Raw genomic sequence first — 26,224 nt, 5'->3', positions numbered from 1 at the left:
AATGCTATACGATAAGAAACGTTACGTGATACACTACTGCAACCTGCAGCAGTGTACGCGTCACGGTCTTCGCGTTACAAAAATACATCGAATTTTACAGTTTTCACAATCTCCGTGGCTTCGAAATTACATAGAATTAAATACACATTTTAGAACATTGGCTAAAAATGATTTCGAAAAAAATTTATATAAATTAATGAACAATGCAGTGTTTGGTAAAACGATGGAAAATGTGCGCAATCGTGTCGATGTTAAATTATTAACAAAGTGGGATGGTCGATACGGTGCAGAGGTAATGATTGCGAAACCAAATTTCCACAGCAGAAGCGTTTTTTCAGAAAACTTAATCGCTGTGGAATTGCGTAAACTCGAGGTGAAATTCTACAAACCGATTTACGTGGGTATGTGCATACTCGACATATCCAAGACATGTTTGTACGAGTTTCATCACGAGTATATGACGCCAATGTATCGCGACAAATGCCAGGTAATGTACACCGATACGGATAGTCTCATATATCACATTGAGTGTGCGGATGTGTATGAGAATATGAAGCGCGATATCATCAGATTCGACACGAGCGATTATGCAGTGGATAATGCGTACGGTATACCGCTTGTAAATAAAAAGGTACCGGGCCTGATGAAGGACGAAAACAACGGTACCATAATGACCGAATTCGTTGGGCTCAGAGCAAAGATGTACGCGTTACGAGTGAATGGAAAAAAGGATACGAAGAAAGTTAAAGGTGTCAAGAGTAACGTTGTTGCGAGAACGATAACGTTTGACGATTACACGCGGTGTTTGAAAGAAGAAATTGAAATGACGCGTCAGCAGTCGTGTATACGATCTAAACTGCACCAAGTATACACGATCTGCGAGACGAAAATTGCTCTGAGTCCGTACGACGATAAGCGGTATATCGTACCCGAAACCACCGATACGTTACCGTGGGGACATTATAGAATACCATTGTAAATAAATGTATATTTTATTTATTATTAATTGTATATTTTGTACATAACCATGTATATATTCTTATATTTAATACATTTTATGTATTTTTATATTATTAAATATTTATATATTAAATTATTTATATAGTTTATATGTATATTATTTTAATAAATATTTATAATACACTATTTTTATGTATCCAAGAGTTGTATGATTTATTCATTCCCAACCATTTCACGTATACATCATCACCCTTTTCCCGCAAAATTTTTTCCACGAGATATACGTCGGGATTAGCGACGCGTTGTAATTCGTATTCGTAGAATCCTCCAGCGACGGGATCTCCACGCGAATCTTCGAGTATGAATGTCGTGGGATTAGTTTTCTGCACCTCGACAATCTTAAAAACTTCGGTCGTCCAATTAGGTGTGAAACCTTTTTCAAAGATGGTCTTGTATTTGCTCACGCGTACAGAATCGCCTACTTTAAATTTTGTCGGAGCCGCAATTTTTACGTTGCTATACACCGTATTTAAAAGTTTTTCAGCGATCGCTGGAGTGACATCGGCAGGTCTCATACCGATAGTGCGATGTTTTCGCGTATTGTACTCTGCAACAAGTCGAGATAGCTTGTCGATCCATTTGTAATTTCCGTTGAGCGTAAACATTTTCCACATATTGTTTTTCAAAGTACGGTTGAATCGTTCCGCGACCGAGGCTTTCATAATGGAATACGTCGAGTAATGATTAATGTTGTGTTTCTTCATGAGTTTCTGCACACTCGCGTTGTAAAATTCTTTTCCTCTGTCGGTTTGAAAATTTTTCGGACACCTTTTATCGTCTCCAATAATCTTTGCGATCGTTTCGGACATTTCGTTTCCGCTCTTACTCTTGAGCGGTACGGCCCACGCATACTTGCTCAACACATCGATAACTGTGAGTATGTATTTATGACCCTTGTTGAGTCGAGAATACGAACGCATGTCAACCACGTCCGCCTGCCACAGATCGTCGTATCCGCGTACAATGACGCGTCTTCGTGGAAAATTTCTTCTCGCCGGAGCATGTAGTTCCTCGACAAGTTGTCGCTTTTCGGAGGTGTTTATCTTCTTTCGCACGTTTGATCGAGGCATAATTAATATTGCGATATTAGTATCTCTCGTTTACTATGTCGAGTCAGATGTTGCATATCTCAGCACATTCTTTATCTCGTCCATCATTATTCGTAGCGCCTGCACGTGTGTTTCAAGCGTGATAATTTTTTGTTCAATTTCTCCCTGTCGATCTCTCAAAAGTTTATCCACGTATCGTTTGTTGACGGCGTCAGTATCAGTTTCCGGTTGCGCTACACGTTGAATCTTGCGCGACCTTGCGTCAAAGCCGGTAGTAGTCTGGCAGAGAGCGTTATCGCGAACGTAATTTCTCAATAATCCATTCCATTGATAGTACAAATTATTCGACGTTCCGAGCGATAATCCAAATTTATTAATCGACATTTCAGTACCGAGAACTTTGACCGAATGACATGTATCGTTGACGCATAGTTTAATTTATAATAATGCCAGCCTCGCGAAGTTCTTCGATAATTGACAAGATTTCATTGTCGTGAGCATTGTTGCCGGCTCGACGCGAGGCGTCCAGCAATCGCAAACGATTTACCAATTCGTTGGGATCGTTCCAATGCACGTAATCGATCATGTTGTCGCTTAGCGTCATGGTGTGCGGCGCGTCTATACCTCTTCCCACCTTTCTATCGGGGAATAATGGTGCAATTATATATTTGTACTTGTATCCTTTGTTACTTTTAATAGGATTATTAACTTTGTTGTCACGTTTATGCGCATTTGTTGCTTTTAATATACTTTGATATTTATACAAATCGTCTTGAGTGTATTTTTTATGATTGGGAAATTTTCTAAAAATCAAATCGTAGATACCTTCGGATCCCGTATATTTTATTCCATCGATAATTATATTATCTTCCATGTCCACATCGAAACGTTTATCACCGAGCATCATTCCTTCGCTGGTAAATTTAACACCGTAGACGTAATCCATACTCTTATTTTTATCAACACTCATGATAGCTCCTATATATTTTTGCGCTAGTGGACCAAAATGATCTCGGAACGTTTTCTGACCTTCGGACGTTTCTAATTCATGTCGGACCGATGTTACAAACGAATCGGGCGTGGTCTCATAAATTTCTTCGACGGACGGGGATGGCATTGTTTGACGCGGTTGTACTTTTATCGGAGTAGAAACAGTAGCCATATTAGAAAATTGTTTCCTTCGTTTTGATCGATTCGGTGTCGAATATATCGGCGAATCGTTTATCGGCATATTTATCCGTGCTCGCTTTATTCCTTGCTTCGACTCTTTTATTTTTTCCTCGTGCTTCTCTCCAAACGTTAAACTCAATGGTTCAATTTTCGGCGCATCAGATTCCACAGTATTTTCGATAAGCTGTTTTAAAGGTTCGGTAATTGGCTTAAATTGTCTTTCCAATGCAACGTCTTCCTCCATTTTACCAGTTTTCAAAGCGCGATATTTTTTGCGAATTGATTCGCTCATTTTTGCAATCTCTATCGCAATCTTTTCATGATCGCCGTTCATGATGCTCGATCGATGTGTCGATGACGACTGATCGCTTTACGGTATCGCGAAATCGTTAAATCCTCTTCTATATCGTCCATTGATCAACATGCTGTCTTTATCAATGACTACGAAGCCATATTTGCGTTGCCAACATTTCTGACACAATGCGCGGAAATCATCGTAAGACATGTCGGTATTTACATGATCGTTGTACACATGTTTCAAATTTGTACCATCTTGTTTAAATAAAATCAAAAGATTCGCATTATCGCGTATAAGATGCTTAGGTATCTTGGCGTACGTTTGACAAAGATAGAAACAGTCGACGCTCGAGTGTCGACCCATTGCAAAGTATTCTCTTATCGTATCTTGCTTGTCACATGCCACGTCATCAAAGATAAAGATGGAATTCGGAAGCGCCTCGCTCGGTGGAATGACATCGCTGTTATTAGAGAATGTAAAATAACCAATTTCGTCTATAGGTGCTAGTAAATTTTCCAAATATCTATATTTCGGTTGTTGAAGCGATTTCGAGTATACGTACATGTTCTCGAAACGTACACCATATGGACTTTCTATCAAACTAATCAACACGTTTGTCTTACCGCAGTTTGAAGGGCCGCAAACGATACCGCGTATAGTAGTCGGTAGCATGTTTCCATGCTTGCGTACTTTTTTCTCCGATATTAGTCTATCATCGAAATTTGATACTTTGATTATCCGCGCTTGTCGCACGAACCGCATGTTTTCTCTTTCGAATCAATTTTGCAAATGATCACGAGGGGGAGACCTATTTATAGAGGTGTCTCAACTCGAAACCGTTCAGTATCAAAATGTTTCTCCTTCTGTCGGATGAAAGAGACATTTTCCGGCTTACCGCTGAACAACTGCAGTATATCCCAAAGATTGTTTTACTACAAAATTTTGGTGATTACGTGGAACGATTGTGGGACAAGCTTCCAGAATATATAAAAGCTGATTCGGAGGTTCGACAATATCGTTCGTGCATGCGACATTACAATCAGCCGTGGCAGCGAACGCACATCGACGGTCCGCCACCGTTAATAAAAGATTGCTACGAATGTCAGCGAGAATCGTAAGAGGTAGCGGTCTCTTAAATCGTGCGATAAACGCGCTTCCCATCGAATTACATATTCCCGGTTATCAGTTTTGCGGCCCGGGAACACGATTAGAGAAACGATTGGCTAGAGGCGATCGAGGCGTCAATCCATTGGACGCCGCTTGTCGCGAGCACGACATTGCTTACTCGCGAAGCAACGACCTCGGTCAACGACACGTCGCGGATCGCATACTAGCTGCAAGAGCGCGAGAACGCATTACCGCGAGGGATTCGACTCTTGGCGAAAGAGCAGCCGCTACGACTGTTTGGGCGGCAATGAAGGCAAAGACAAAACTCGGCATGGGGATGAAAAAGCCATCGACGACAAAGAGGAGGAAAAAACGAATACTTCCAGTAGCGAAACGTGGTGGTATTTTACCACTTTTACCGTTGTTGGGAGTTGTCGGTTCTTTGGCCGGCGGTGCGGCGGGAATCGCAAAGGCGGTAAACGATAGCAAGGCGGCGCAACGTCAGCTGGAAGAGTTGCAGCGTCACAATCGCGCTATGGAAGGTCGCGGACTTTATCTCGCTCCGTACAAGCGTGGACAGGGATTCTCAACAAAGTCTAAGAGAAAAAAAAAAACGTCGAAAAAACATTAAAAATGCCTACGGGTGCGACAACTAACGTGCAATTGGAACAATTGGTGAAACGTATGCACATACCGTTCTTTAGAGGTGTTTTCATGCGCAATAATTTACCAATAAGCGGTGTACGACGAAACGAGAGCGGTATCGTCAATTTGGATGACGTTGATGGTCCCGGTACTCATTGGGTAGCATACGCAAAGAGGGGAGATCGTGTCGTATATTTCGACAGTTTTGGAAACCTTCGACCACCTAAGGAACTTGTGCGATATTTCGGACGAGTGAAAATTGAATACAATTATGCATCTTATCAAAGTTACAATCAGAGCATCTGTGGACAGTTGTGTTTAAAATTTCTTCAAACAGTCGACGATCAATTTAAAGCCTGACAATCCATCGTCACGACTCAGTATTCGTTCGACATGTCACTGACACTTACGTTGACTGGCAGAAGCAGCGTTCTCGCTGTAAGCTATTTTCCCGCTATAGATTTGACTGATGCCGATTACGAGCTTGGATTAACGGATTTTGAAACTTATCATATGATACCAAACGTAAATTTTTCGAATAATAAATTTTACTTTGGCAACGACGACAAAGAAATTACGATTCCCGAAGGATCGTACGAATTGCACGCTATAAATGACTATCTCAAACGTGCAATTTTGCAAGATGAACACCTTTCCAGAGATGTTGAAAACGATTATGATGAGGAATATCCAATAGCGCTTCGCGCCAATCATAGCACGCTAAAGAGCGAAATCAAATGTGCCTACAGAATAAACTTTACCAAACCCGACAATGTAGGATCCTTGCTTGGATTCTCATCGAATCGTATATTGCAACCTCGCGAGTGGTACGAATCGGACGAACCGGTTAATATTATAAACGTAAATATTATTCGTATAGAATGTAACGTGACTACTGGTGCGTACAGCAATGGCATGCGCGTACACACAATACATGAATTTTCACCGAGCGTACCACCAGGATATAAGATATCGGAAACGCCAGCACAGATCATTTACCTGCCGATCATCGTACGGAGCATTACGGATTTAACGATACGTATTGTGGATCAAAGAGGTCGATTGCTCGATTTTCGAGGAGAGGAAATTACCGTAAGATTGCATATACGGCGGCGACAAACATAGTATGCTCGTGCTGAACGAAACGGAGCACGCGAGAGACAATACTTTTACGAGGGACAATACTATTGCGGTATCGGGTGACAATAATAAGATAGCCATTAAGAAGAAGTTGAGCGCGTTGAATCGTGAATTTTTAAAATCATTGGGATTCATCGTACGAAAAGAATGATTGATATTTTGAATATCGGAGGTGAGCCAGTCTTTGACGATCGCATCGTCAAGATTGAGACTCATACATACAATCCGTACGCCAATACGACGCTTGGATACAGCGACGAGATACGAATACCTATACAACATCAGGATTTGTACACGTTACCGTGTGAAAGCTTTCTTTACATCGAGGGAAGGTTTAATGTGCGTAAAGCGAATGATGAAATGAAGGTTGTATTGGGAAACAATTGTGTCGCATTCATGTTTGATGAGCTTCGATACGAACTCGACGGAGTAGAGATTGATCACAACAGAAATGTTGGAATAACTTCGACGCTCAAAAATTATGTCTCTCTAACGCATCAGAAAAGTATAAACTTGAAGAACGCTGCGTGGGATTTGACGTACAATGGTGACAAAAATTATTTCAACTATTGCGTACCGCTCAACATGCTGCTGGGATTTTGTGAAGATTATAAACGCGTTGTGATTAACGCTCGTCATGAATTGATTTTGATACGTTCGCGCAACGATAATAATTGTCTATTCGGACACCCATCGTCGGAAGCAGAGATTGAATTACTCAAGATACAGTGGCGTATGCCTCATGTTATATTGAATGAGATTAATAAATTGTCGATGTTGCGAATGTTGGAAAGCGGACGATACTTGAACATGAGTTTCAGATCTTGGGATCTATACGAATTTCCTCTGCTGCATAGCACGACTAAGCATTCATGGACCGTGAAAGCTGCCTCCCAGCTAGAGAAACCACGATACGTGATCTTTGCACTGCAAACTGGTAAAAAGAATTCAGTGTCACAAGATGTTACATTGTTCGATGACTGCAAATTGGCCAACGTTAAACTCTATTTAAACTCGGAATTTTATCCCTACGATGATTTAAATTTAGATTTTGAAAAAAATAGATTCGCCGTTCTATTCAACATGTACTCTCGTTTTCGCAAATCTTATTATGGATGCGATAACAGCACCACGCTATTAACCATTTCAAAGTTTCTACATTGCGGTCCTCTCGCGGTCATTGATTGCTCGCGACAAAACGAGTCTGTCAAAACTGCTACCGTGGACGTGAGAATAGAGTTTGAATGCAGGGAAAATATATCAGCGAATACTACCGCCTATTGTCTCATCTTGCACGATCGGGTTGTCGAATATAATCCATTGACCAATGTAGTCCGCAAAATTACATAAGTCAGCAAATATCCCCTCCATTGCATATGAAAAAATATAAAAGATTGAGATGTTTGACGATCGACATCAGTCTGCGATCGGATCTTGTCATCATGGCTGTGCCAACGTTTGTGGATCTACAAGGATTTATCGTTGACAAAAATTTTGTCGTGAAGGAAGCTGCTGTTCTGAGAAAGGGATCCATACTTTCTCATTACATTTTTACATGTCCCGAACCATGGCACATGCTCACAAAATCTGAGAGATGTCAGGTTTTATGGTTGATGAAAAATCACCATGGATTATCATGGAATGATGGACACGTTTCATATTGGAAATCGAAACGTTTAATTACGACGGCGGTGATGGGTGCAACGGGGGAGGATGATGATGCGTCATCTCTCGTGTACGTTAAAGGGCATGAAAAACGGCAATGGCTAGCCGATATACTGGACAATGATGCGAGAAACGATGTGATTATCGAAACTTTGGATGCAGATTATGAGGATGTAGCTTCTTTAAATAAGTTAGATGTTAAGAATACTGTACGTTGTGAAAATCATGTAAAAAATTGTGCCTTAGAAAATGTATTTAAGATTTATAATTGGTGGTTGAAACATCATGATAATGATTCGTCGAATCCATATTTATAATAAATTGATGATGCAATATATTTTTATCGTCTTTCTTATTCTCTCCTTTCTTTCCTCATCTCTATCTATGTACGTGTGCAGTATCGTGTTTCCGTACGCGACACAGCTGCCACAGATATTGTATTTCGATACTATATTGTGGTATATGATAAAATATTTAAATATTTGATAATTGAATATAGTTTTGCGTTCGATAGTCGTTGATTTCCTTTCAACAGTTGTTCATTTCCGTTCGACAACCGTTCATTTCCGTTTGATTCCGTTCGACGGGCGTTCGTTTCCGTTCGATTACCGTTCGTTTCCGTTCGACGGGCGTTCATTTCCGTTCGACGAGCGTTCGTTTCCGTTCGATTACCGTTCAATTACCGTTCGACGGGCGTTCATTTCCGTTCGATGACCGTTCAATTACCGTTCGACAACCGTTCAACGAGCGTTCGTTTCCGTTCGATTACCGTTCGACGGTCGTTCATTTCCGTTCGACGAGCGTTCGATGACCGTTCAATTACCGTTCAACGAGCGTTCGTTTCCGTTCGATTACTGTTCAATTACCGTTCGACGAGCGTTCGTTTGCGTTCGACAGTCGTTCGTTTCCGTTCGATGACCGTTCGATAGCCGTTCAATTGCTGTTCGACGAGCGTTCGTTTGCGTTCGACAGTCGTTCGTTTTCGTTCGATGACCGTTCGATAGCCGTTCAACGGTCGTTCATTTCCGTTCGATGACCGTTCGTTTGCGTTCGACAGTCGTTCGTTTCCGTTCGATGACCGTTCAATTACCGTTCAACGAGCGTTCGTTTCCGTTCGATTACCGTTCGACGGTCGTTCATTTCCGTTCGACGAGCGTTCGTTTGCGTTCGACAGTCGTTCGTTTCCGTTCGATGACCGTTCGATAGCCGTTCAATTGCTGTTCGACGAGCGTTCGTTTGCGTTCGACAGTCGTTCGTTTTCGTTCGATGACCGTTCGATAGCCGTTCAACGGTCGTTCATTTCCGTTCGATGACCGTTCGTTTGCGTTCGATAGTCGCTTATTTCCGTTCGATGACCGTTCGAGCAGGGTTGACACATTATATTATAATGTTATATTATATCATGCATACTTTTGTCTTACGAGGCGTTTTTGGTAAAGCGATAATGATACGTCCTTATTCTAAAGTTTCATACCGAGACGTTTGTCTCCTCACAAAGTCGCGATATGATAATATTAATATTATATTATATTATATACCACGCTGAGTTGCATGGGACCGTACTTTTGTCTTACGACGCGTTTTTGATATGGTGATAATGTCGCATCTCTACTATAAAACCTCGTGCCGGGACCTCGTTGCCTCGTCAGAAAGAGTTTAGAAGTTCTGAATCGTGTACGTGTAAAAGTTAAAAAAAAAAAAAAAAAATAATGGATCGCGTAAATATATACCCTGTATGGAAAAAAACATTATTCGATATATTATGTGTTGTGTTCTTAAAGCTGATGTTCCTATGGAATGTAAGTATTGAATGTATTATGATTATTTTATAAAAATTGTAAAAATTGTGTATTTTTAAATAAATATTTTTGATATAGTTTCAGGATGAAGTCCGGATACCGGGCTTCATCAATATTGAAAGGAGGCAATGGGTGAGGACGGTGCGTCGGGCTAGGAGAAGCCACTTTTTATATATGTGGGGCGACACCCCGGAGAGTCGCCAGGTCGAAGATATTTTCGACCTGCGGCGGCTCTTCGGGGAAGAGCCCCATGAAGAAATAGAGGAATGGGTCATAGAAGAAGAGGAGCAGGAGGAGGAAGAGGAAAGAGAAGAGGATGAGGAAGAGGAAAGAGAAGAGGAGGAAGAGGAGGATGGGGAAAGAGAAGAGGAGGAAGAGGAGGATGGGGAAAGAGAAGGGGAGAATGAGGAGCAGGAAGAAGAGGAACAGGAAGAAGAGGAACATGAGGAGAATGAGGAAAAACAAGAGGAATGGATTGACAGATGTAAGTGTTTTTTATAAATCTTATCGTAATATATTTCTATTAACGCTGCATCTATTTCTGTTCCAGAAGCGGCCTCCCCTTAGCCCGGCGCATCGCCCCCTCCCCCTTATATATATATATATATATATATATATATATATATATATTTTTTTTTTTATTTTATATTATATATTTTTATTATATATTTAAATTTTATATTTTATATTTTATATTATATTATTATTTTATTAGACACACACACACACACACACACACACACACACAAAATTGTATAATACACGCACACATTTAAATAAATTTTATATTTTAATTTAAAAAAAAAAGAAATGTATTTATTTACGCGCCTCTCCTTGCGTTCCCATCCTTTGCGTCTCTCTTGCGCTAGTTGTAAGAATTTATCGTTCTCTCTCTCTCTTTCGTACGCGCTATCGTTCTAACAATAAGTCTCGCGTTAGTTGTAAGTCTCGCGATATCTTCGTTCTCGCTCGCACGCGTTATCTTAGCTATTATCGTTCTCTCTCGCATACGTTGTTCTCGCGATATTATAGTTCTCTTTCGTATGCGTTCTCTTCGCGCTATTATCGTTCTCTCTCATTCACAAGCTCGTCGCTATCACTCACTTACCTTTGCGTCGTCCTTCTCCCACCTATGCAGCATCTTACAATGCGTCGTCCTTGTTCCACGTTGACGTCATCCTTGTCGTATGTTGATGTCGTCCTTGTCACACGTTGATGCCATCCTTGTCGCACTGTCCTCTTCACACACTTTACGCTATCCTTTTCAAACCAGTGCACCGTCCTTCTCACACGTGGACACATCGCGGGCCCGCCGCGGATCCCCCTTCTCCTCGCGGACCCCCTCGTCCATCGGTCGCGCCGCGGATCCCCCCCTACCCGCGCGGACCCCCTCGTCCATCGCTCGCGCCGCGGATCCCCCTACCCGCGCGGACCCCCTCGTCCATCGGTCGCGCCGCGGATCCCCCCTACCCGCGCGGACCCCCTCGTCCATCGCTCGCGCCGCGGATCCCCCCTTCCCCACGCGGACCCCCTCGTCCACCGGTCGCGCCGCGGATCCCCCCTACCCGCGCGTGACGTCATCATCCCCCGCACGTGACGTCATCATCCCCCGCATGTGACGTTGTCATCATCCCCCGCACGTGACGTCATCATCCCCCGCACGTGACGTCATCATCCCCCGCATGTGACGTTGTCATCATCCCCCGCACGTGACGTCATCATCCCCCGCGTGACGTCACCCCCCCCCCCGCGTGACGTCATCATCCCCGCGTGACGTCACCCCCCCCCCCCGCGTGACGTCATCCCGCGTGACGTCACCCCCCCGCGCGTGACGTCATCCCCCCCCCCCGCGTGACGTCCCCCCCCCCGCCGGTTCCCCCTCGCCCCTCACCCCCCCTCGGAGCCCCTGGGTTAGAACCGGCCTAGACTTACTACTAACGTCGAACAATATTTTGCAGCGTATATTACACATATTGTCATTAAAATGTTTTCAAAAGTAACAAACATAAGAACTGAAAAATCAAAAGACACGATAATAAAGTCACTCGCAGCAACGACAAGATTAGTCTCGCATCTATGTATCTACGTATATGCGAGTTGCTCATTTAGAAGTATCATCGATTATCAGATTTCAATAACTATTTCAATAACTATTCAATATCAATCTTAATAGACTTAATCAATAGCTTGTGTTTCATTAAGGAAAGTATCTGTAGTTGTGTTCTACGTGTCTATAAACAGAAATATTACAATTAAAGATAGGGAAATAGATGCAAAATTCCAAATATTTGTGAATATTTTCATTTAAGAAATGTTTTAGACAGATGATAATTACTTTTCCGTTCTTTTCTATTACATATGTTTCGATTACATATGTCGCACGCACTAAAATAAATCTAATTCTGCTGTTGTCGAATTTTATTACACAATTTTTTTTTATATTTTATACTCTATGAAATTTTATCATTAAATCAACAGGATTTAATATATTATTTAATTCACAAATAATAAAATAATACAAATTATACTATATTATATTTAATATGTAATTTGTGTGTCTCTTTCTTTATCTCTTACAAAGTTTTTGATTTCTTTTTATGATAACAAATATAGTATACACACATGTTTTATAATAAATAAAAATACTTGGCCTTACCACATATTGTATTTATCAAGAGACACGGTAGTGTCTCGCGCCAAGTTCATGCGAAGCATTAGCGCGGCACTCCGTGTATCTATACGCGAGTCGGACAGTTGAGAGTAACTCAGATTTCAATAACGGCTGAACGGATCGAATTCTTACTAGCATTAATCGATAGAGCGGGTTTGAATTGTATAAAGAAAGTATCTTTATTTTTGTGCTGCATGATCTATAAACGGAAATATCATAACGCAAAATCGAAATATGAAAATTTTCAATTAAGAAATGTCTTTATCATCATCATCATCGTCATCAACGCACATGTACACAACACATAGAAAGAGAAAACGTACATTTCCTACTCTCGACGGAAGATTGCGCTAATGACGCTTTGCGATATTTGCGATATTAATGACATGTGTCATAGGTATGTGTCATTAGTGACATGTACTATTAACCGCATTTTGAGTAGTGATAAATAATAAAGGGCAAGTTAAATAATAAATAATAAAATTATTAATTAAAAATTCGCAAGAGCCAGTAAGGTATGATAATTGGAGCGCAAGGTAAATAAATATATCTATTTTACAAGCCAAATATAAATATATATAATATAATTATATATATATATATATATATATATATATATATATAATATATATTATATATACTTATTCTATATATATTTTTATATAATTTGCTTATATATTTAAAAAAATATACATATATATACATGTATATATATATATATATATATATATATATATATATATATATATATATATATGTATATGTATATGTATATGTATATATATATATATATATATATATATATATGTATATATTTTTTTTTAATATAATATCTCTTAGCACACAAATTAGACTAAAAAAAGAAGTGATATAATCCCCAAAAACTTACCATTTTAAAAAAAGGTAAAAAAAGGGCGCCAAGTTCATGCACTAATTGTATCCAACTGTCATATTGTCTACAAAAGTAGTGATATAAAAAAATTGCGACAACTAAGAATAAAAATTTGTACAAGATAAATAGAAGTACAAGGAAGAAAACTTGTACAAGTTAAATAGAAATATTTTAATTGAAAACATTGTTATACAAAATAGTTGTTTTAATTTTCAAAAATAATAATATTAAGAAATTAAAAATTTATTTAAAAATTGAAAACTGAAAATTAATATAAAACAAAAAAGTAAAAAAAATTTTAATTAAAAAAACTTGGCGCTAAGAATGTATTTCTTATGGAACAATTGTGTAATTTTACTTTAAGAAGGAAGAACATTTTTTTGCTGCATACTTTTAACGTATAAATCAATAATAACAATTTATGAATCATAAAAATAAATGCGGATTTTGAAATAAAGTTTTACATAAAAAGTTAAAGTGTTAAATTTGAAAACTGAATTTTTAAATATGTATTTCTACTGCTTTAATATATCGAATATGTATACGTAGCTTTAATAATAATAATAAAAAATATATTAATATGTATATATATATATATATATATATATATATATATATTTAATAATAATAATAATAATAATAATAATAATACGTAGCTCTAATAATAATAAATCCATACCACATAATTTGATTCACCTTTTAACTTGTACATATTATATATGGATCGATACGGTCGATTCAAATAGCTGACATCTGTGTACCGATCATTTTATTATAATTGCAGTCGATAATCTCTCGTATGATAAAAAGTTTGACACAGGAAATAAAACTCACCCTGTATATATATATATATATATATATATATATATATATATATATATATATATATATATATATACAGGGTGTCCTAGACCACCCGTACACCCCTTTTCTTTCAAAAACTAAGCATTTTAGAGAAAAACGTTTTCGACAAAAATTGTATGGTTTTGAGAGGAACATAAGATGGTGTCATTGGTTTGACCTTGGATGGCATCGTTAAGGTGAGGTCAAGGACACCTTTAATTTCTTAAATGGAACCACCTATTTTTTATTGCATATTCTTATAGCTTATGTCGAGAGCTTTCCAAAACACTATAATAAAGTATTTTTTCATCAAGTACTTTTCGAGTTATAAGGCTTGAAATAATTTCTTAATTTTACATAAACCATAAAATATCTAGTAAAATATTCATTTTTCGATTATCTTACCTTAATACTTTTATGTACAAAATAATGAGAGGAATCAATTGGTGTAAAGAAAACACATAATTGTTTCGAAAAAAAAATGTAATTTGCGATTAACAATTGCATTTTTTCTTATATATATATATATATATATATATATATATATGTATATATATATATGTACATCTTTTTTAAATATGACAAAAAAATATTAATTACTAAAATCAAAATTTTAATTATAATCTATTGAATACTATTACAAAACTTTTTATAATGCGCAAAAATTCAAATACTACAATCTAATATAATGAATATCTTTTTTATTGTATGTACTATATTATAATATATATGTGTGTGTATGTATGTATACATTAATTAAATGTATATTGTTACATAATTATTACATAATATATTTCTTTTTATACTATTTTACTAGTGTGGACCTCGTGTTTTTAATTTAACGCTTAAAGGTTTCACGCTAGATAAAACAACATGCATGTTCAATTTTATTTCATTGATTTTAATATTAGAATCCGCTTCAAATATGAAATTGCGTATTAATGTTGCTAGTAGAATTTTCATCGATAACAAAGCAAAACCTCCACCTGCAAAAACTTGTTAGTTAATTATAAATAAATTTGATCCTAATATCTTGTGATTTATTGCTCACCTATACAATTTCTTACGCCATAACTAAATGGCATGTAATGTTTCTGTGATATTTCTATTTTGTCTGGCATAAATCTATCTGGATCAAATGTTAGTGCATTTCGCCAGAACTTTTCATTTCGATGGAGAGCTATTATCCCCAATATAACTTCCGTGCCTTTTGGCAAAATAGTGTCTCCTAAAACATATATCTCTTTATACTTAAACGTTAAAAAAAGATATAAAAAATAATATTTATATATGTATGGTATATATAAGGCAACATATAAAAGTAGTTTATATATAAAAACAAAATGAGCACATAATATAATATAATTTTTAAATAATAAAATATATTTGTAATTATTCTTTAAAAATTATGGTTTTTCGTGCTTAAGCTATATAATGATTATATGTATTCTAACACACATATAAAGTAATAGAATTTTAATATTTGAAAACATACCAATTTTTACGTCCTTAGTTAAAGACCGCCCAATTAATGGACCAGCTGGAAATAGTCTCATTGTTTCTTTTATTACACAATCTAAGTATTCCATGTAATGTGAATCTTCATATTTAACAGGATCAGTTCCACAAATTTCTTTAATTTCTTCATATACTTTATTCTATTATAAAATTAAATAAGATATTTAATTATATAAATATAAACATGTACAATATATAAGAGAGATGTAATCTTATTGATTATATTTACGAATTTTTATCAGTTTGGTATTGAAATGCAGATGATAGCATTTTATGCTGCATTAAAATTCTTAATTTAATAGAAACATTACACACAAAATTTTTATTTAAGCAAATTTTGTAATGAGTTTATAACATATATTATACATATTTCTTGTTTGCTGAACTGTTATAAACATACTTTGAAAAAAATGTTTATACTAACCAAATTTAAGTTACAATTTGAACAAAGTATGGTAATTTAATATAGTAATTTAATCTTATTAACATCATTAGAAATTATTTTATAATTTATATAATATGCCAAAAGAGATTCTGAGCGAATTATTATTTGTGTAAATAATAGAATTTATTGAGAAAGAACTTTCTTTGATTATTACTAGAAAACTTTTTTTATATTCGTCGTTGAAAATTGTATTATTTGCATTTACTTCGTTTATTATACCGAATTAATTGTATTAATTGTATAATTAATTGTATTATTTCGAATAAATTTAATAAATACTTACTTGTATATGTGGATGCAAGGCCAGCATAAAGATAGCAAAATTTAATGTTATTGCCGTTGTATCCGACCCCTAATAAATAACAATTTTTTATATGTTAATTTAAATGATTCGTTGATAATAAACAACTAAAAACATATATATATATATATATATATATATATATATATATACCTATATATATTGAATATAAAAAAATCGGAAAGGAGAATAAAACTAATGAGAAGAAAGCGTAGTAAATAAATGCACTTAAATTATGCAAAATTTCACTTTAATAATAATTCAATTCTTCCGATGGGAGAAAAATAAACACATAGGGACACTTACATTTTCGTTTAACATTAATTTTCCAATAATCCAGCATACATGGTAAAGACATTCGGTATTATATGTCGATTGATTCTATTTTTCTGATGCTTAATAAACAACAGATCTTATAATAATTTTTACTTAAAATAATTTTTATATCCAAAACTTCAACGTTATCCTATTCAACTGTAATTAAAAAAAAGAAGTAATTCAATGCTCTTTGACTATCACAGAATATTGTAAAGTGTCGTTATTAATATGAATACAATCTTCATAAATGCGTAATTTTAATATTTTATCTATTTATCTGACCAACATATGATGCATCACAATCTTTACATGAAATTTTATATACCATATTTTTATTTGATTTATTTTTTGCTGAGAAAAAGAGTCCTTATGTAGTTTAATGATGGCATGTAACTTGTTCATATCAGTGTAAAATAAAAATATTTTCCAATCACGGACCACGTCTAAATTGTTCCGAAAAAAATGTAACGAAATGGTATGTTAAAAAAAGTAAAGTAATCCGTGTTATTAATTATTACTATTTGTAATCGATTTTTATCTCTTTATTATGCTTATTAGATAATATTAGCTACATTGTAGCAGTATATTATTTATTTTTATATGCTGAAGAGAGATACGATACAAATGCATCGAAACGTTATTATCAAAAAGAATATTTACACAATATAAATGCATTTATTTATTGTGCTTAGCTCTTATTAGACTAATTCCTTTTAACTTTTTATATATAATATAATAAATATTTGTTTATATACAAACATAATTATGTAAAAATTATATAGAGATATTTTACATACCGCTAGTATTATAGTAATTAAATTCTCCCGTATTACTTCTTGCGGGCATTTCTCGTTATCAAACATTTCTGTTAATGTATCGAGAAGTGTTTTATCTAAATAAAATGAAAGAAAAAGTATAAAATTTTGTGCATGTGTGTATATATGTTAATTATTTTCTCATAGCATAAGAATATATAATAATAGTATATTATATATATATATATATACACTACAAACAAGCGCTCGAGCGGCTGAGCGCTTCTTTCGTACGTCCGATTTTAATATTTAATATTTCTGTTATTATTGCGAAAATTGTAAAATGGTACAAGACTTTTCTGTTCAATTTACTGGTCTGTACCTCCTCACAAGCGCTTGTATGTAGTGTTCTGGGACGCCATGTATATACAAAAGAAAAATTAGATATTTTGAAAATTAATATTAAAAATAAACGTAGAAAAAGAAAAATATCTTTAGCATTGATTAAAATTAGACATTATAATAGTGTTTTAACAATGAAAGCAAGCACTTTAATAAAGTTTTAAGCTTTTGAAAAATATTATTTTGCTGAAAAAAATCATTTACAATCTTGCATCGTAACAACAATGAAAACATACAAATAAAATATAGACAAAACCATAGACGTAGTATACAAGGACTCCGCATATGGCCAAAAAAGTGAAGCCAACATATAGAAAGAAACAGATGATCTAACCTTTCTGTTCAGACTTTGTCTCTTTCTGCGCAGACGAAATGCAAAAAAAAAACAAAAAGAAAGAGAGAGACGAAAAAGCTCTCTATTCTCGCTCTCTTTCTAGATGTTGGCTTCACTCAATTAGATAGACAAAAAAGGGCATGCGGAGTCTATATACTACGTCCATATAGTACGTCCATAGACAAAACTTACGAGTCTTATCATTATTAATGTTGCTATTCTGTGCATTTATTAGGTGCTGTTGTATTAACTGTGAAATAATAAATTATGAGTAAGTATAAAATATATGTTAAAATTAATTCGTTATTAATATTCACAATATTTACCTTATTTATAAAAGTGTATAATGTTTATATTTTCTTTTTGTTTTCGTCCTGCAGCTGTCAGATTAAATATGAAATCAGGACACAAAAACATCCGTAACCTTAATGTTAAAATTTTCTTCGTGCTAAAACACATACAACATCTTTCTATTAAAATAATATTCTATATTATAAAATATAAGAATATATTTAATTAATTTAATTCCACAAATAGAGCAAAAGAAAAATATTGTTTTCCTGGTTATATGTCAACAAAATTATTTATAATAAAGATTTAATTTAAAATATAATTTTTACAAATACATTTGTAAAAAATTCTTTTGAAAGTGCAATTTTTTAAAGAATTTTACAAATTATTTTCAGATAGACTTATTTTTACGATTTGTGCATATACTTTAATATTGTAAGAAGTAATATTGTAAAAAGTCCAGGTTAAAAAAATTATTTTAAAAAACAATAACATAAAAAAGAGAAACAATAATATAAAATATTATTTTACCTCGCACTTATTTCGAGACATTGATTGATCTGGTTTGAGAGAAGTTCTGGTTTGACGTTCGTCATTGTGGCTTTATTATGACACATGAAAAGAAATTCATTACTCAAGATATTAACTATTATAGTAATTGATATTAACTATTATAAATTGATATTAATTATTAATTGGTATTAACTATTATATTATTATTTAGTTAATTGATACTAACTATTATATTATTATTTAGTTAATTGATATTAACTATTATAGTAATTGAGTAATAATTTTGATTTGTACATTTTATACAATGCATTCCCTAAACAAATATGATATGAAATTATAAAATAAAAAATAAATGTCTTGTTATCCAAATATTTTTGAAAATAATAATCAACTTAGTAAAATTATATGCATTTCATTATTTTTATTGTTTCAATATTCTCGATATTAATTTACTATGTTGAACAATATTTTGCAGCATATTTTACATATACTGTCATTAAAATGTTTTCAAAAGTAACAAACATAAGAACTGAAAAATCATGAAACACATTAATAAAGTCACTCGCAGCAACTTATATGCGAGTTGCTCATTTAGAAGTATCATCGATTATCATATTTCAATAACTATTGAGTCAATGTTAATAGACTTAATCAATAGCTTTAGTCTCATTAAGAAAAATATCTGTAGTTGTGTTCTATGTGTCCCATAAACAGAAATATTACAAAAATGCTAATATGAATATTTTCATTTAAAAAATGTTTTGAACACCATCATAATTATTTTTCTGTTCTTTTCTATTACATATGCTTCGATTACATATGTTCTATTGCATATGTTTGTCTTTTTCAATTATATGCACAAAATTTCTATAAAAAGAGATATGAACAATATAACCCCTATAGAGTACTCTGGATTAAATTAATACTGGCGATAATTTAAATTAGAAATGGTAATTATGCATAAAAAGGGCCCACCTTCGCACAAATCATGTCATTGACATATGTTGTCAAGGTCATATCTCTAATTAATATTCTGAAGGTTTTAGCTGGCGGTCGTTGTTTATTAAAAAGTTATTAACAAAAGAATTTCACAATTTTAATCCTTTTTATCTCCGAAAATATTGATTTGAGAAAAAAATTTTAAGCAAAAAATATAGCCGCTGAGAAACTCTACAAAAAAGGTTATATGCATTTTTTTCATAAACCTACTATTTTAGCTGTTATATGAAAAAATAATAATTTTAAATACATTTAATACAATTTAAATTTATATAGAATTTAATACAATTTAATACAATTAAAAAATATCATAAATGTATGTGTACACACACACACACACACGCGCGCGGGGGGTGCAAGGGGGGCCTTCGGCCCCCCCTCCCGCAACCACCCCGCCGGTAGGCAAGGTGGACCTCGCTTTACAACTTACAGCATATATCCATTGTGATTGAACTCTTCGCAATGCGTCCCTACCGGCGGGGCGGTTGCGGGAGGGAGGCCGAAGGCCCCCCTTGCACCCCCACCGCGCGCGCGCGCGTGTGTGTGTGTACACATACATTTGTGATATTTTTTAATTGTATTAAATTGTATTAAATTCTATATAAATTTAAATTGTTTACCTTTTTTTATTTACCTTTAATTTACCTTTTTTCTTCGACTTGCGAGTTCGACCACTATTTTTAAGTTTCATGTTCGTGTTCAGGAGGTAAAAATACGTAGAAATTGGGTATTCTTACCCATTATTTCATATAGGTAGGTTTTCCGAAGGTTTTCGGAAGGTTTACCTTATTTTTGTATTTATTATTTTTATCCTTTTTCAGCCTATATCTCCAAAACTATTTGAATCCGACCCTTATATACCGTATATATATACGAAATTACTCGGGAAAATCTCCCCTATAACATATTTAAAAATAAAGCAAATCGGTGAACAAATAAAGTAGAATCTTTATGTCAATATTTCTCACATTTATTTGTTAATAACTTTTGAATAAAGAACGACCGCCGGCTAAAACCTTTAGAATGTTAATCAGGGATAACATCTTCACAACATACGTCAATAAAACATTTGTGCGAAGGTGGGCCCTTTTTATGCATAATTACCTTAGAAATATATATATATATATATATATATATATATATATACATATATGCACATTGTACATTGATATGATTAACATTTTATTTCTGTGGAATAATTTATATTGTTTAAATTTTTGTTCTTCTTTCTATGTACACACGATACACACACACACACACACACACGCACGCACGCACGCACGCACGCACGCACGCACGCACGCACGCACGCACGCACGCACGCACGCACGCACGCACGCACGCACGCACGCACGCACGCACGCACGCACGCACGCACGTACGCACGCAAATAATAAAATTATACAAATTATACTATATTATACTTAATATATAATTTACGTGTCTTTCTCTTGATTTCTTGCAAAATTTTTGATTTCTTTTTACTTTTATGATAACAAATATAGTATACAGATGTTTTATATTAAATAAAAATACTTGGCCTTACCACACTTAACGTTAAGCGTATATTTGAAGATATAATGGAAAAGATCTATTTCTTTTCCATTTAATCCGATCTTTTTAAGTTCCTTTGTTAAACTTAGAGATTGATCGACAAATGTATCCGAAAAGTTTCGTAATATTGGAGTATTAAAATTTAATGCAATAGCTTTTCGATGTTTTCTCCATATAGGTACTGAAAAAAATATTATAGGAAAGATATATTAAAGAAGATAAATGAAGAAAGCATGTATGTATATATATATATATATATATATATACACATGTGTGTGTGTGTGTGTGCGTGTGTGTGTGTGTATTTATATATATACAGGGTGTCACAGGTATCATTCGTCAAAAAAAAACCATAAGTAGACCTCGCTAAACTGAACTAAAAAGTTCTATACCATTTTGCAAACAACCACGTAAAATTTCGAGATACTAATTAAAAAAGATTGGTTAATAAGCGCGCGATCGGTGTGATTAGGCAGTCGGCCATTTTAGCGAGGACGGTGCGAAGTGATTGGATCGTATTTTTATGACATTTCCACGCGGTTTTGTCAGAAATTTTAATCACTTTCTAGTCAAATAATTATTTTTCAAATAAGGACCATATTGATTTTTAAATGTTAAAAATGGTTTTTATTTGAAAAATAATTATTTGACTAGAAAGTGATTAAAATTTCTTACAAAACCGCGTGGGAATATTGCAAAAATACAATCTGATCACTCCGCGTTGTCCTCGCTGGAATGGCCGACTGTCTAATCACGCCAATTGTACGCTTATTAGCCGATCTTCCTTAATAAATATCTTGAAATTTTACGTGGTTGTTTGCAAAATGGTATAGGACTTTTTAGTTTAGTTTAGCGAGCTCTATTTATGGTTTTTATTTGACGGATGATACCTGTGACACCCTGTATACAGGGTGATCCAGAACAAACGTTTGTCTTTAAAAAAATAAATTGTCGAGTCTATTCTAAGACGATTTTCCCTTTACCAAAATTGTCTACGAGGTTTAGTTTTTAAATTATTAAATAAAATAGTTTGCGAATTACGGAACGAGTACAAGAGGTAGACAGGGACGGCGCAACTCACCGTCCGATACAGGCGATCATGTGGGGCGCTCGACGCGATCAGCTGATTGCTGCACACGATGAGTGTAACGATCAGTGTGTGTGTGTGTGTGGTGTATTTATGCACGCGTATCCACACATGCACCGTACTCTCTCTCTTTCTCTCTCTCTCTCTCTCTCTCTCTCACTCTCTCACTCACTCACTCACTCACTCACTCACTTATTCTTACCTTAATAATGAGATTCTTCATACTGTTGATAAATAGCAGTGCCCAGTGTGTTGCACGATAATAATCGTCGTCGACGAGACGTTGTTTCTTTAACATGCAGTCTGACACATCGTCAAATAAGCGAAGTTTTTTCTTTCATCACTTTCGACACTTTTACAAATTTACTCGCGCACTTAATCACTCACGATTGATAAAAGGAGGAATTTACCAACGGTTATGGTACGAATTTAATAAACGGTTAACGCATTTAATTATTAATTACACACTCGATTAAAGAAACGCGTTAACAGAACGCGATACTCGATGCAAAGCGCGCGACGCGACGACCGACAACAAGCAGGTCAGGTTAGTACTAGCGCGTAATGCTACACGTTTATGTTTGGCAGCGCTAGAGGCGCTAGTACTAATCTGACCTGCTTGTCGTCGGTCGTCGCGTCGCGCGCTTTGCATCAAGTATCGCGTTCTGTTAACGCGTTTCTTTAATCGAGTGTGTAATTAATAATTAAATGCGTTAACCGTTTATTAAATTCGTACCGTAACCGTTGGTAAATTCCTCCTTTTATCAATCGTAAGTGATTAAGTGCGCGAGTAAATTTGTAAAAGTGTCAAAAGTGATGAAAGAAAAAACTTCGCTTATTTGACGATGTGTCAGACTGCGTGTTAAAGAAACAACGTCTCGTCGACGACGATTATTATCGTACAACACACTGGGCACTGCTATTTATCAGCAGTATGAAGAATCTCATTATTAAGGTAAGAATAAGTGAGTGAGTGAGTGAATGAGAGAGTGAGAGAGTGAGAGAGAAAGAGGGAGAGAGAGAGAGAGAGAGAAAGAGAGAGAGTACGGTGCATGTGTGGATACGCGTGCATAAATACACCACACACATACACACACACACACTGATTGTTACACTCATCGTGTGCAACAATCAGCTGATCGCGTCGAGCGCCCCACATGATCGCCTGTATCGGACGGTGAGTTGCGCCGTCCCTGTCTACCTCTTGTACTCGTTCCGTAATTCGCAAACTATTTTATTTAATAATTTAAAAACTAAGCCTCGTAGACAATTTTGGTAAAGGGAAAATCGTCTTAGAATAGACTCGACAATTTATTTTTTTAAAGACAAACGTTTGTTCTGGATCACCCTGCATATATATATATATATATATATGTACATATAATACATAAAAATAATATTAAAAAGCATTGATATTAAAAAACTTTGAAAACAAATTTAATTAATAATAATTTTAAATTTGTCACATTGCAGTCAAAGTAACAAAAGTAAAAATATAAGAATATATTATATGAGAATGCAAGTAATAATTATATTATAAGTATGTTATAAAGGATTTTTTAAAATGATATAATGTTATTATGTAAATTGTAGTTATGGAACTACATAATTTTATTATGTGTAAACTATAGTTATAGGAATAATTTTAAATTTTATGTTACTAAAAATATCTTACCAGGAGCTGTGACTAATCCTTTGCCTATTATGGGTTCAAAAAGTTTATATATCATACTTTTATCCACACTGTTATGCAAGATTACCTATAAAAGTTGTATTATGTGAAGTACTTTTAAATATTTCAAATGTATATCTGTTTATCTGTATATCTGTATATCTGTCATTTAGATATTTAACAATATATTATATTTAGATAAAGTTAATTGTAGAAAATTATTTTGATTAGATCAGTGATGAGTTATTATAAAGATATATAAAAGTATTATTTATTTGAAATAGACAACAGATTCTCTATATATAGATTTAAATAATTCATGAATATACAAACAAATAATAATGAAACATATAAACGCTATCTTTTTACCTGCATTTGATCTGGTTCATATATACCAATTACTAATTTGTTGCCTAGCCAAAACTTGAATGGAGATGAATAATCTTGTGTCAGTTTAATAATAATATCCAAAAGTTCTAAAAAATGTTTTATGATTTATCATATAAGATTATTAACTTATTAAAATTTATTTTAATTATTAATATTAATATTATTTATATTATGAATTTATTAATATCTTTATTATTTTAAATTAATGCAATGTTGGTGATAATTAATTTTTTAAATATCTCTTTATTATTACCTTCATAATTCTGACGAAGGAAATAATAACCACTTCCAATAAATGGAAAACTCTTTGGGCCGTTTAATATATTTATCTTTTTATTTATATGTCGGCGATGATCATTTAAAATAAAATAATATATATATAAAGCAGTAAGACCCAATAGTATTAATGAAATAAATATCATTATCATTAAATTGATAATACAAATTTGTATTAATGTATTTTCCAAATTTTTTTAAATTTTATGTCTTCCCTACCTAAACATATAGATAAATACATAAATACAATTTATGAAATAATGGAGATGCTTCTTTCAGATTAAGAAGTAAATTCATTAATTATTTTGGAAGTGTCAAGTATCAAATAACATGGAAGCTATTATTTCGAGAATTTCTATGTTTAAGGAAAAATAAAAGTTAAATAAGTTTCGTAGTTATTTAAAATAATCAATGTTTTTATAAAATTTTAAAAGATAATAATTTTATATGTAACAAAATCTTCAATTTGCTTTATTTAAAAATTTTATTAATCTAAAATACTTAATAAAAAAAAAAACTCCGCTAATAAAACAACAATAATTAATATAAAAAACTTTAAGGAACAAATAGAAATACTACTTACTTTATCGAAGAGTATGGTTACTTGCTGCTACACTTGAATTGTCGCCACTCACGGTTATAGAAGTCGGACGCAATATATACGTGCGATATACTGAAATATTCAAAATATTCATTCACTAAAACTGGAACTAGACGAGCAAGGAAAATTCTTTTTAGTTAGAGGGTAACAGATGATAATTTATTATCAATGCTACAAATATATTTTCTTGATTTGATATAAGACTCGGATTATTTCTATAACCTCTTCCTTTATTCTTTTAAGTAATAAGTTAACAATTTCTTTAGTAATTGACACGTGAAATTAATTGGCGACTAGCCCGCACTTACAATTGTTCAATATTTGTTAACGACTGTCCGCTGCGCGCTCGCGATGGGCGGTTTTTAACTCCTCGTTTTGGCTAAAATTTGGGAGGGGACCGCCTAGTGACGTTATCATATAAGATCATGGTGAACTTTTCGTGACGGTCAAATCTTGGTGCAAGTGAAAG

The 26,224-nt window shown here is 34.3% G+C and overlaps 1 protein-coding gene across 1 annotated transcript; it reads right to left on the bottom strand.

The window, feature by feature from the left end:
- Nucleotides 1-14,970: 14,970 nt before the first annotated feature.
- Nucleotides 14,971-25,829, bottom strand: LOC145969943 (cytochrome P450 4V2-like). Its single transcript, XM_083096280.1, has 11 exons — nt 25,738-25,829; nt 25,132-25,373; nt 24,858-24,964; nt 24,492-24,576; nt 21,732-21,910; nt 18,565-18,622; nt 17,679-17,773; nt 16,546-16,614; nt 15,795-15,957; nt 15,351-15,527; nt 14,971-15,285 (listed from the first exon to the last, which is right to left on the bottom strand). The coding sequence occupies exons 2-11, from the start codon at nt 25,304-25,306 to the stop codon at nt 15,113-15,115; spliced, it is 1,281 nt and encodes a 426-aa protein (XP_082952406.1). The 5' UTR covers nt 25,307-25,373; nt 25,738-25,829; the 3' UTR covers nt 14,971-15,112.
- Between the last annotated feature and the right edge of the window lie 395 nt (nt 25,830-26,224).

Source organism: Camponotus vicinus, unplaced genomic scaffold (genome assembly GCF_025532165.1).
Source record: "Camponotus vicinus isolate PSW18456_S1 unplaced genomic scaffold, iyCamVici1.0 SCAF_4, whole genome shotgun sequence".
NCBI classification, from domain to species: Eukaryota; Metazoa; Arthropoda; class Insecta; order Hymenoptera; family Formicidae; genus Camponotus; species Camponotus vicinus.
Note: the sequence above shows the minus strand (reverse complement) of the source record. Positions and strands in the feature narration are given on the sequence as shown.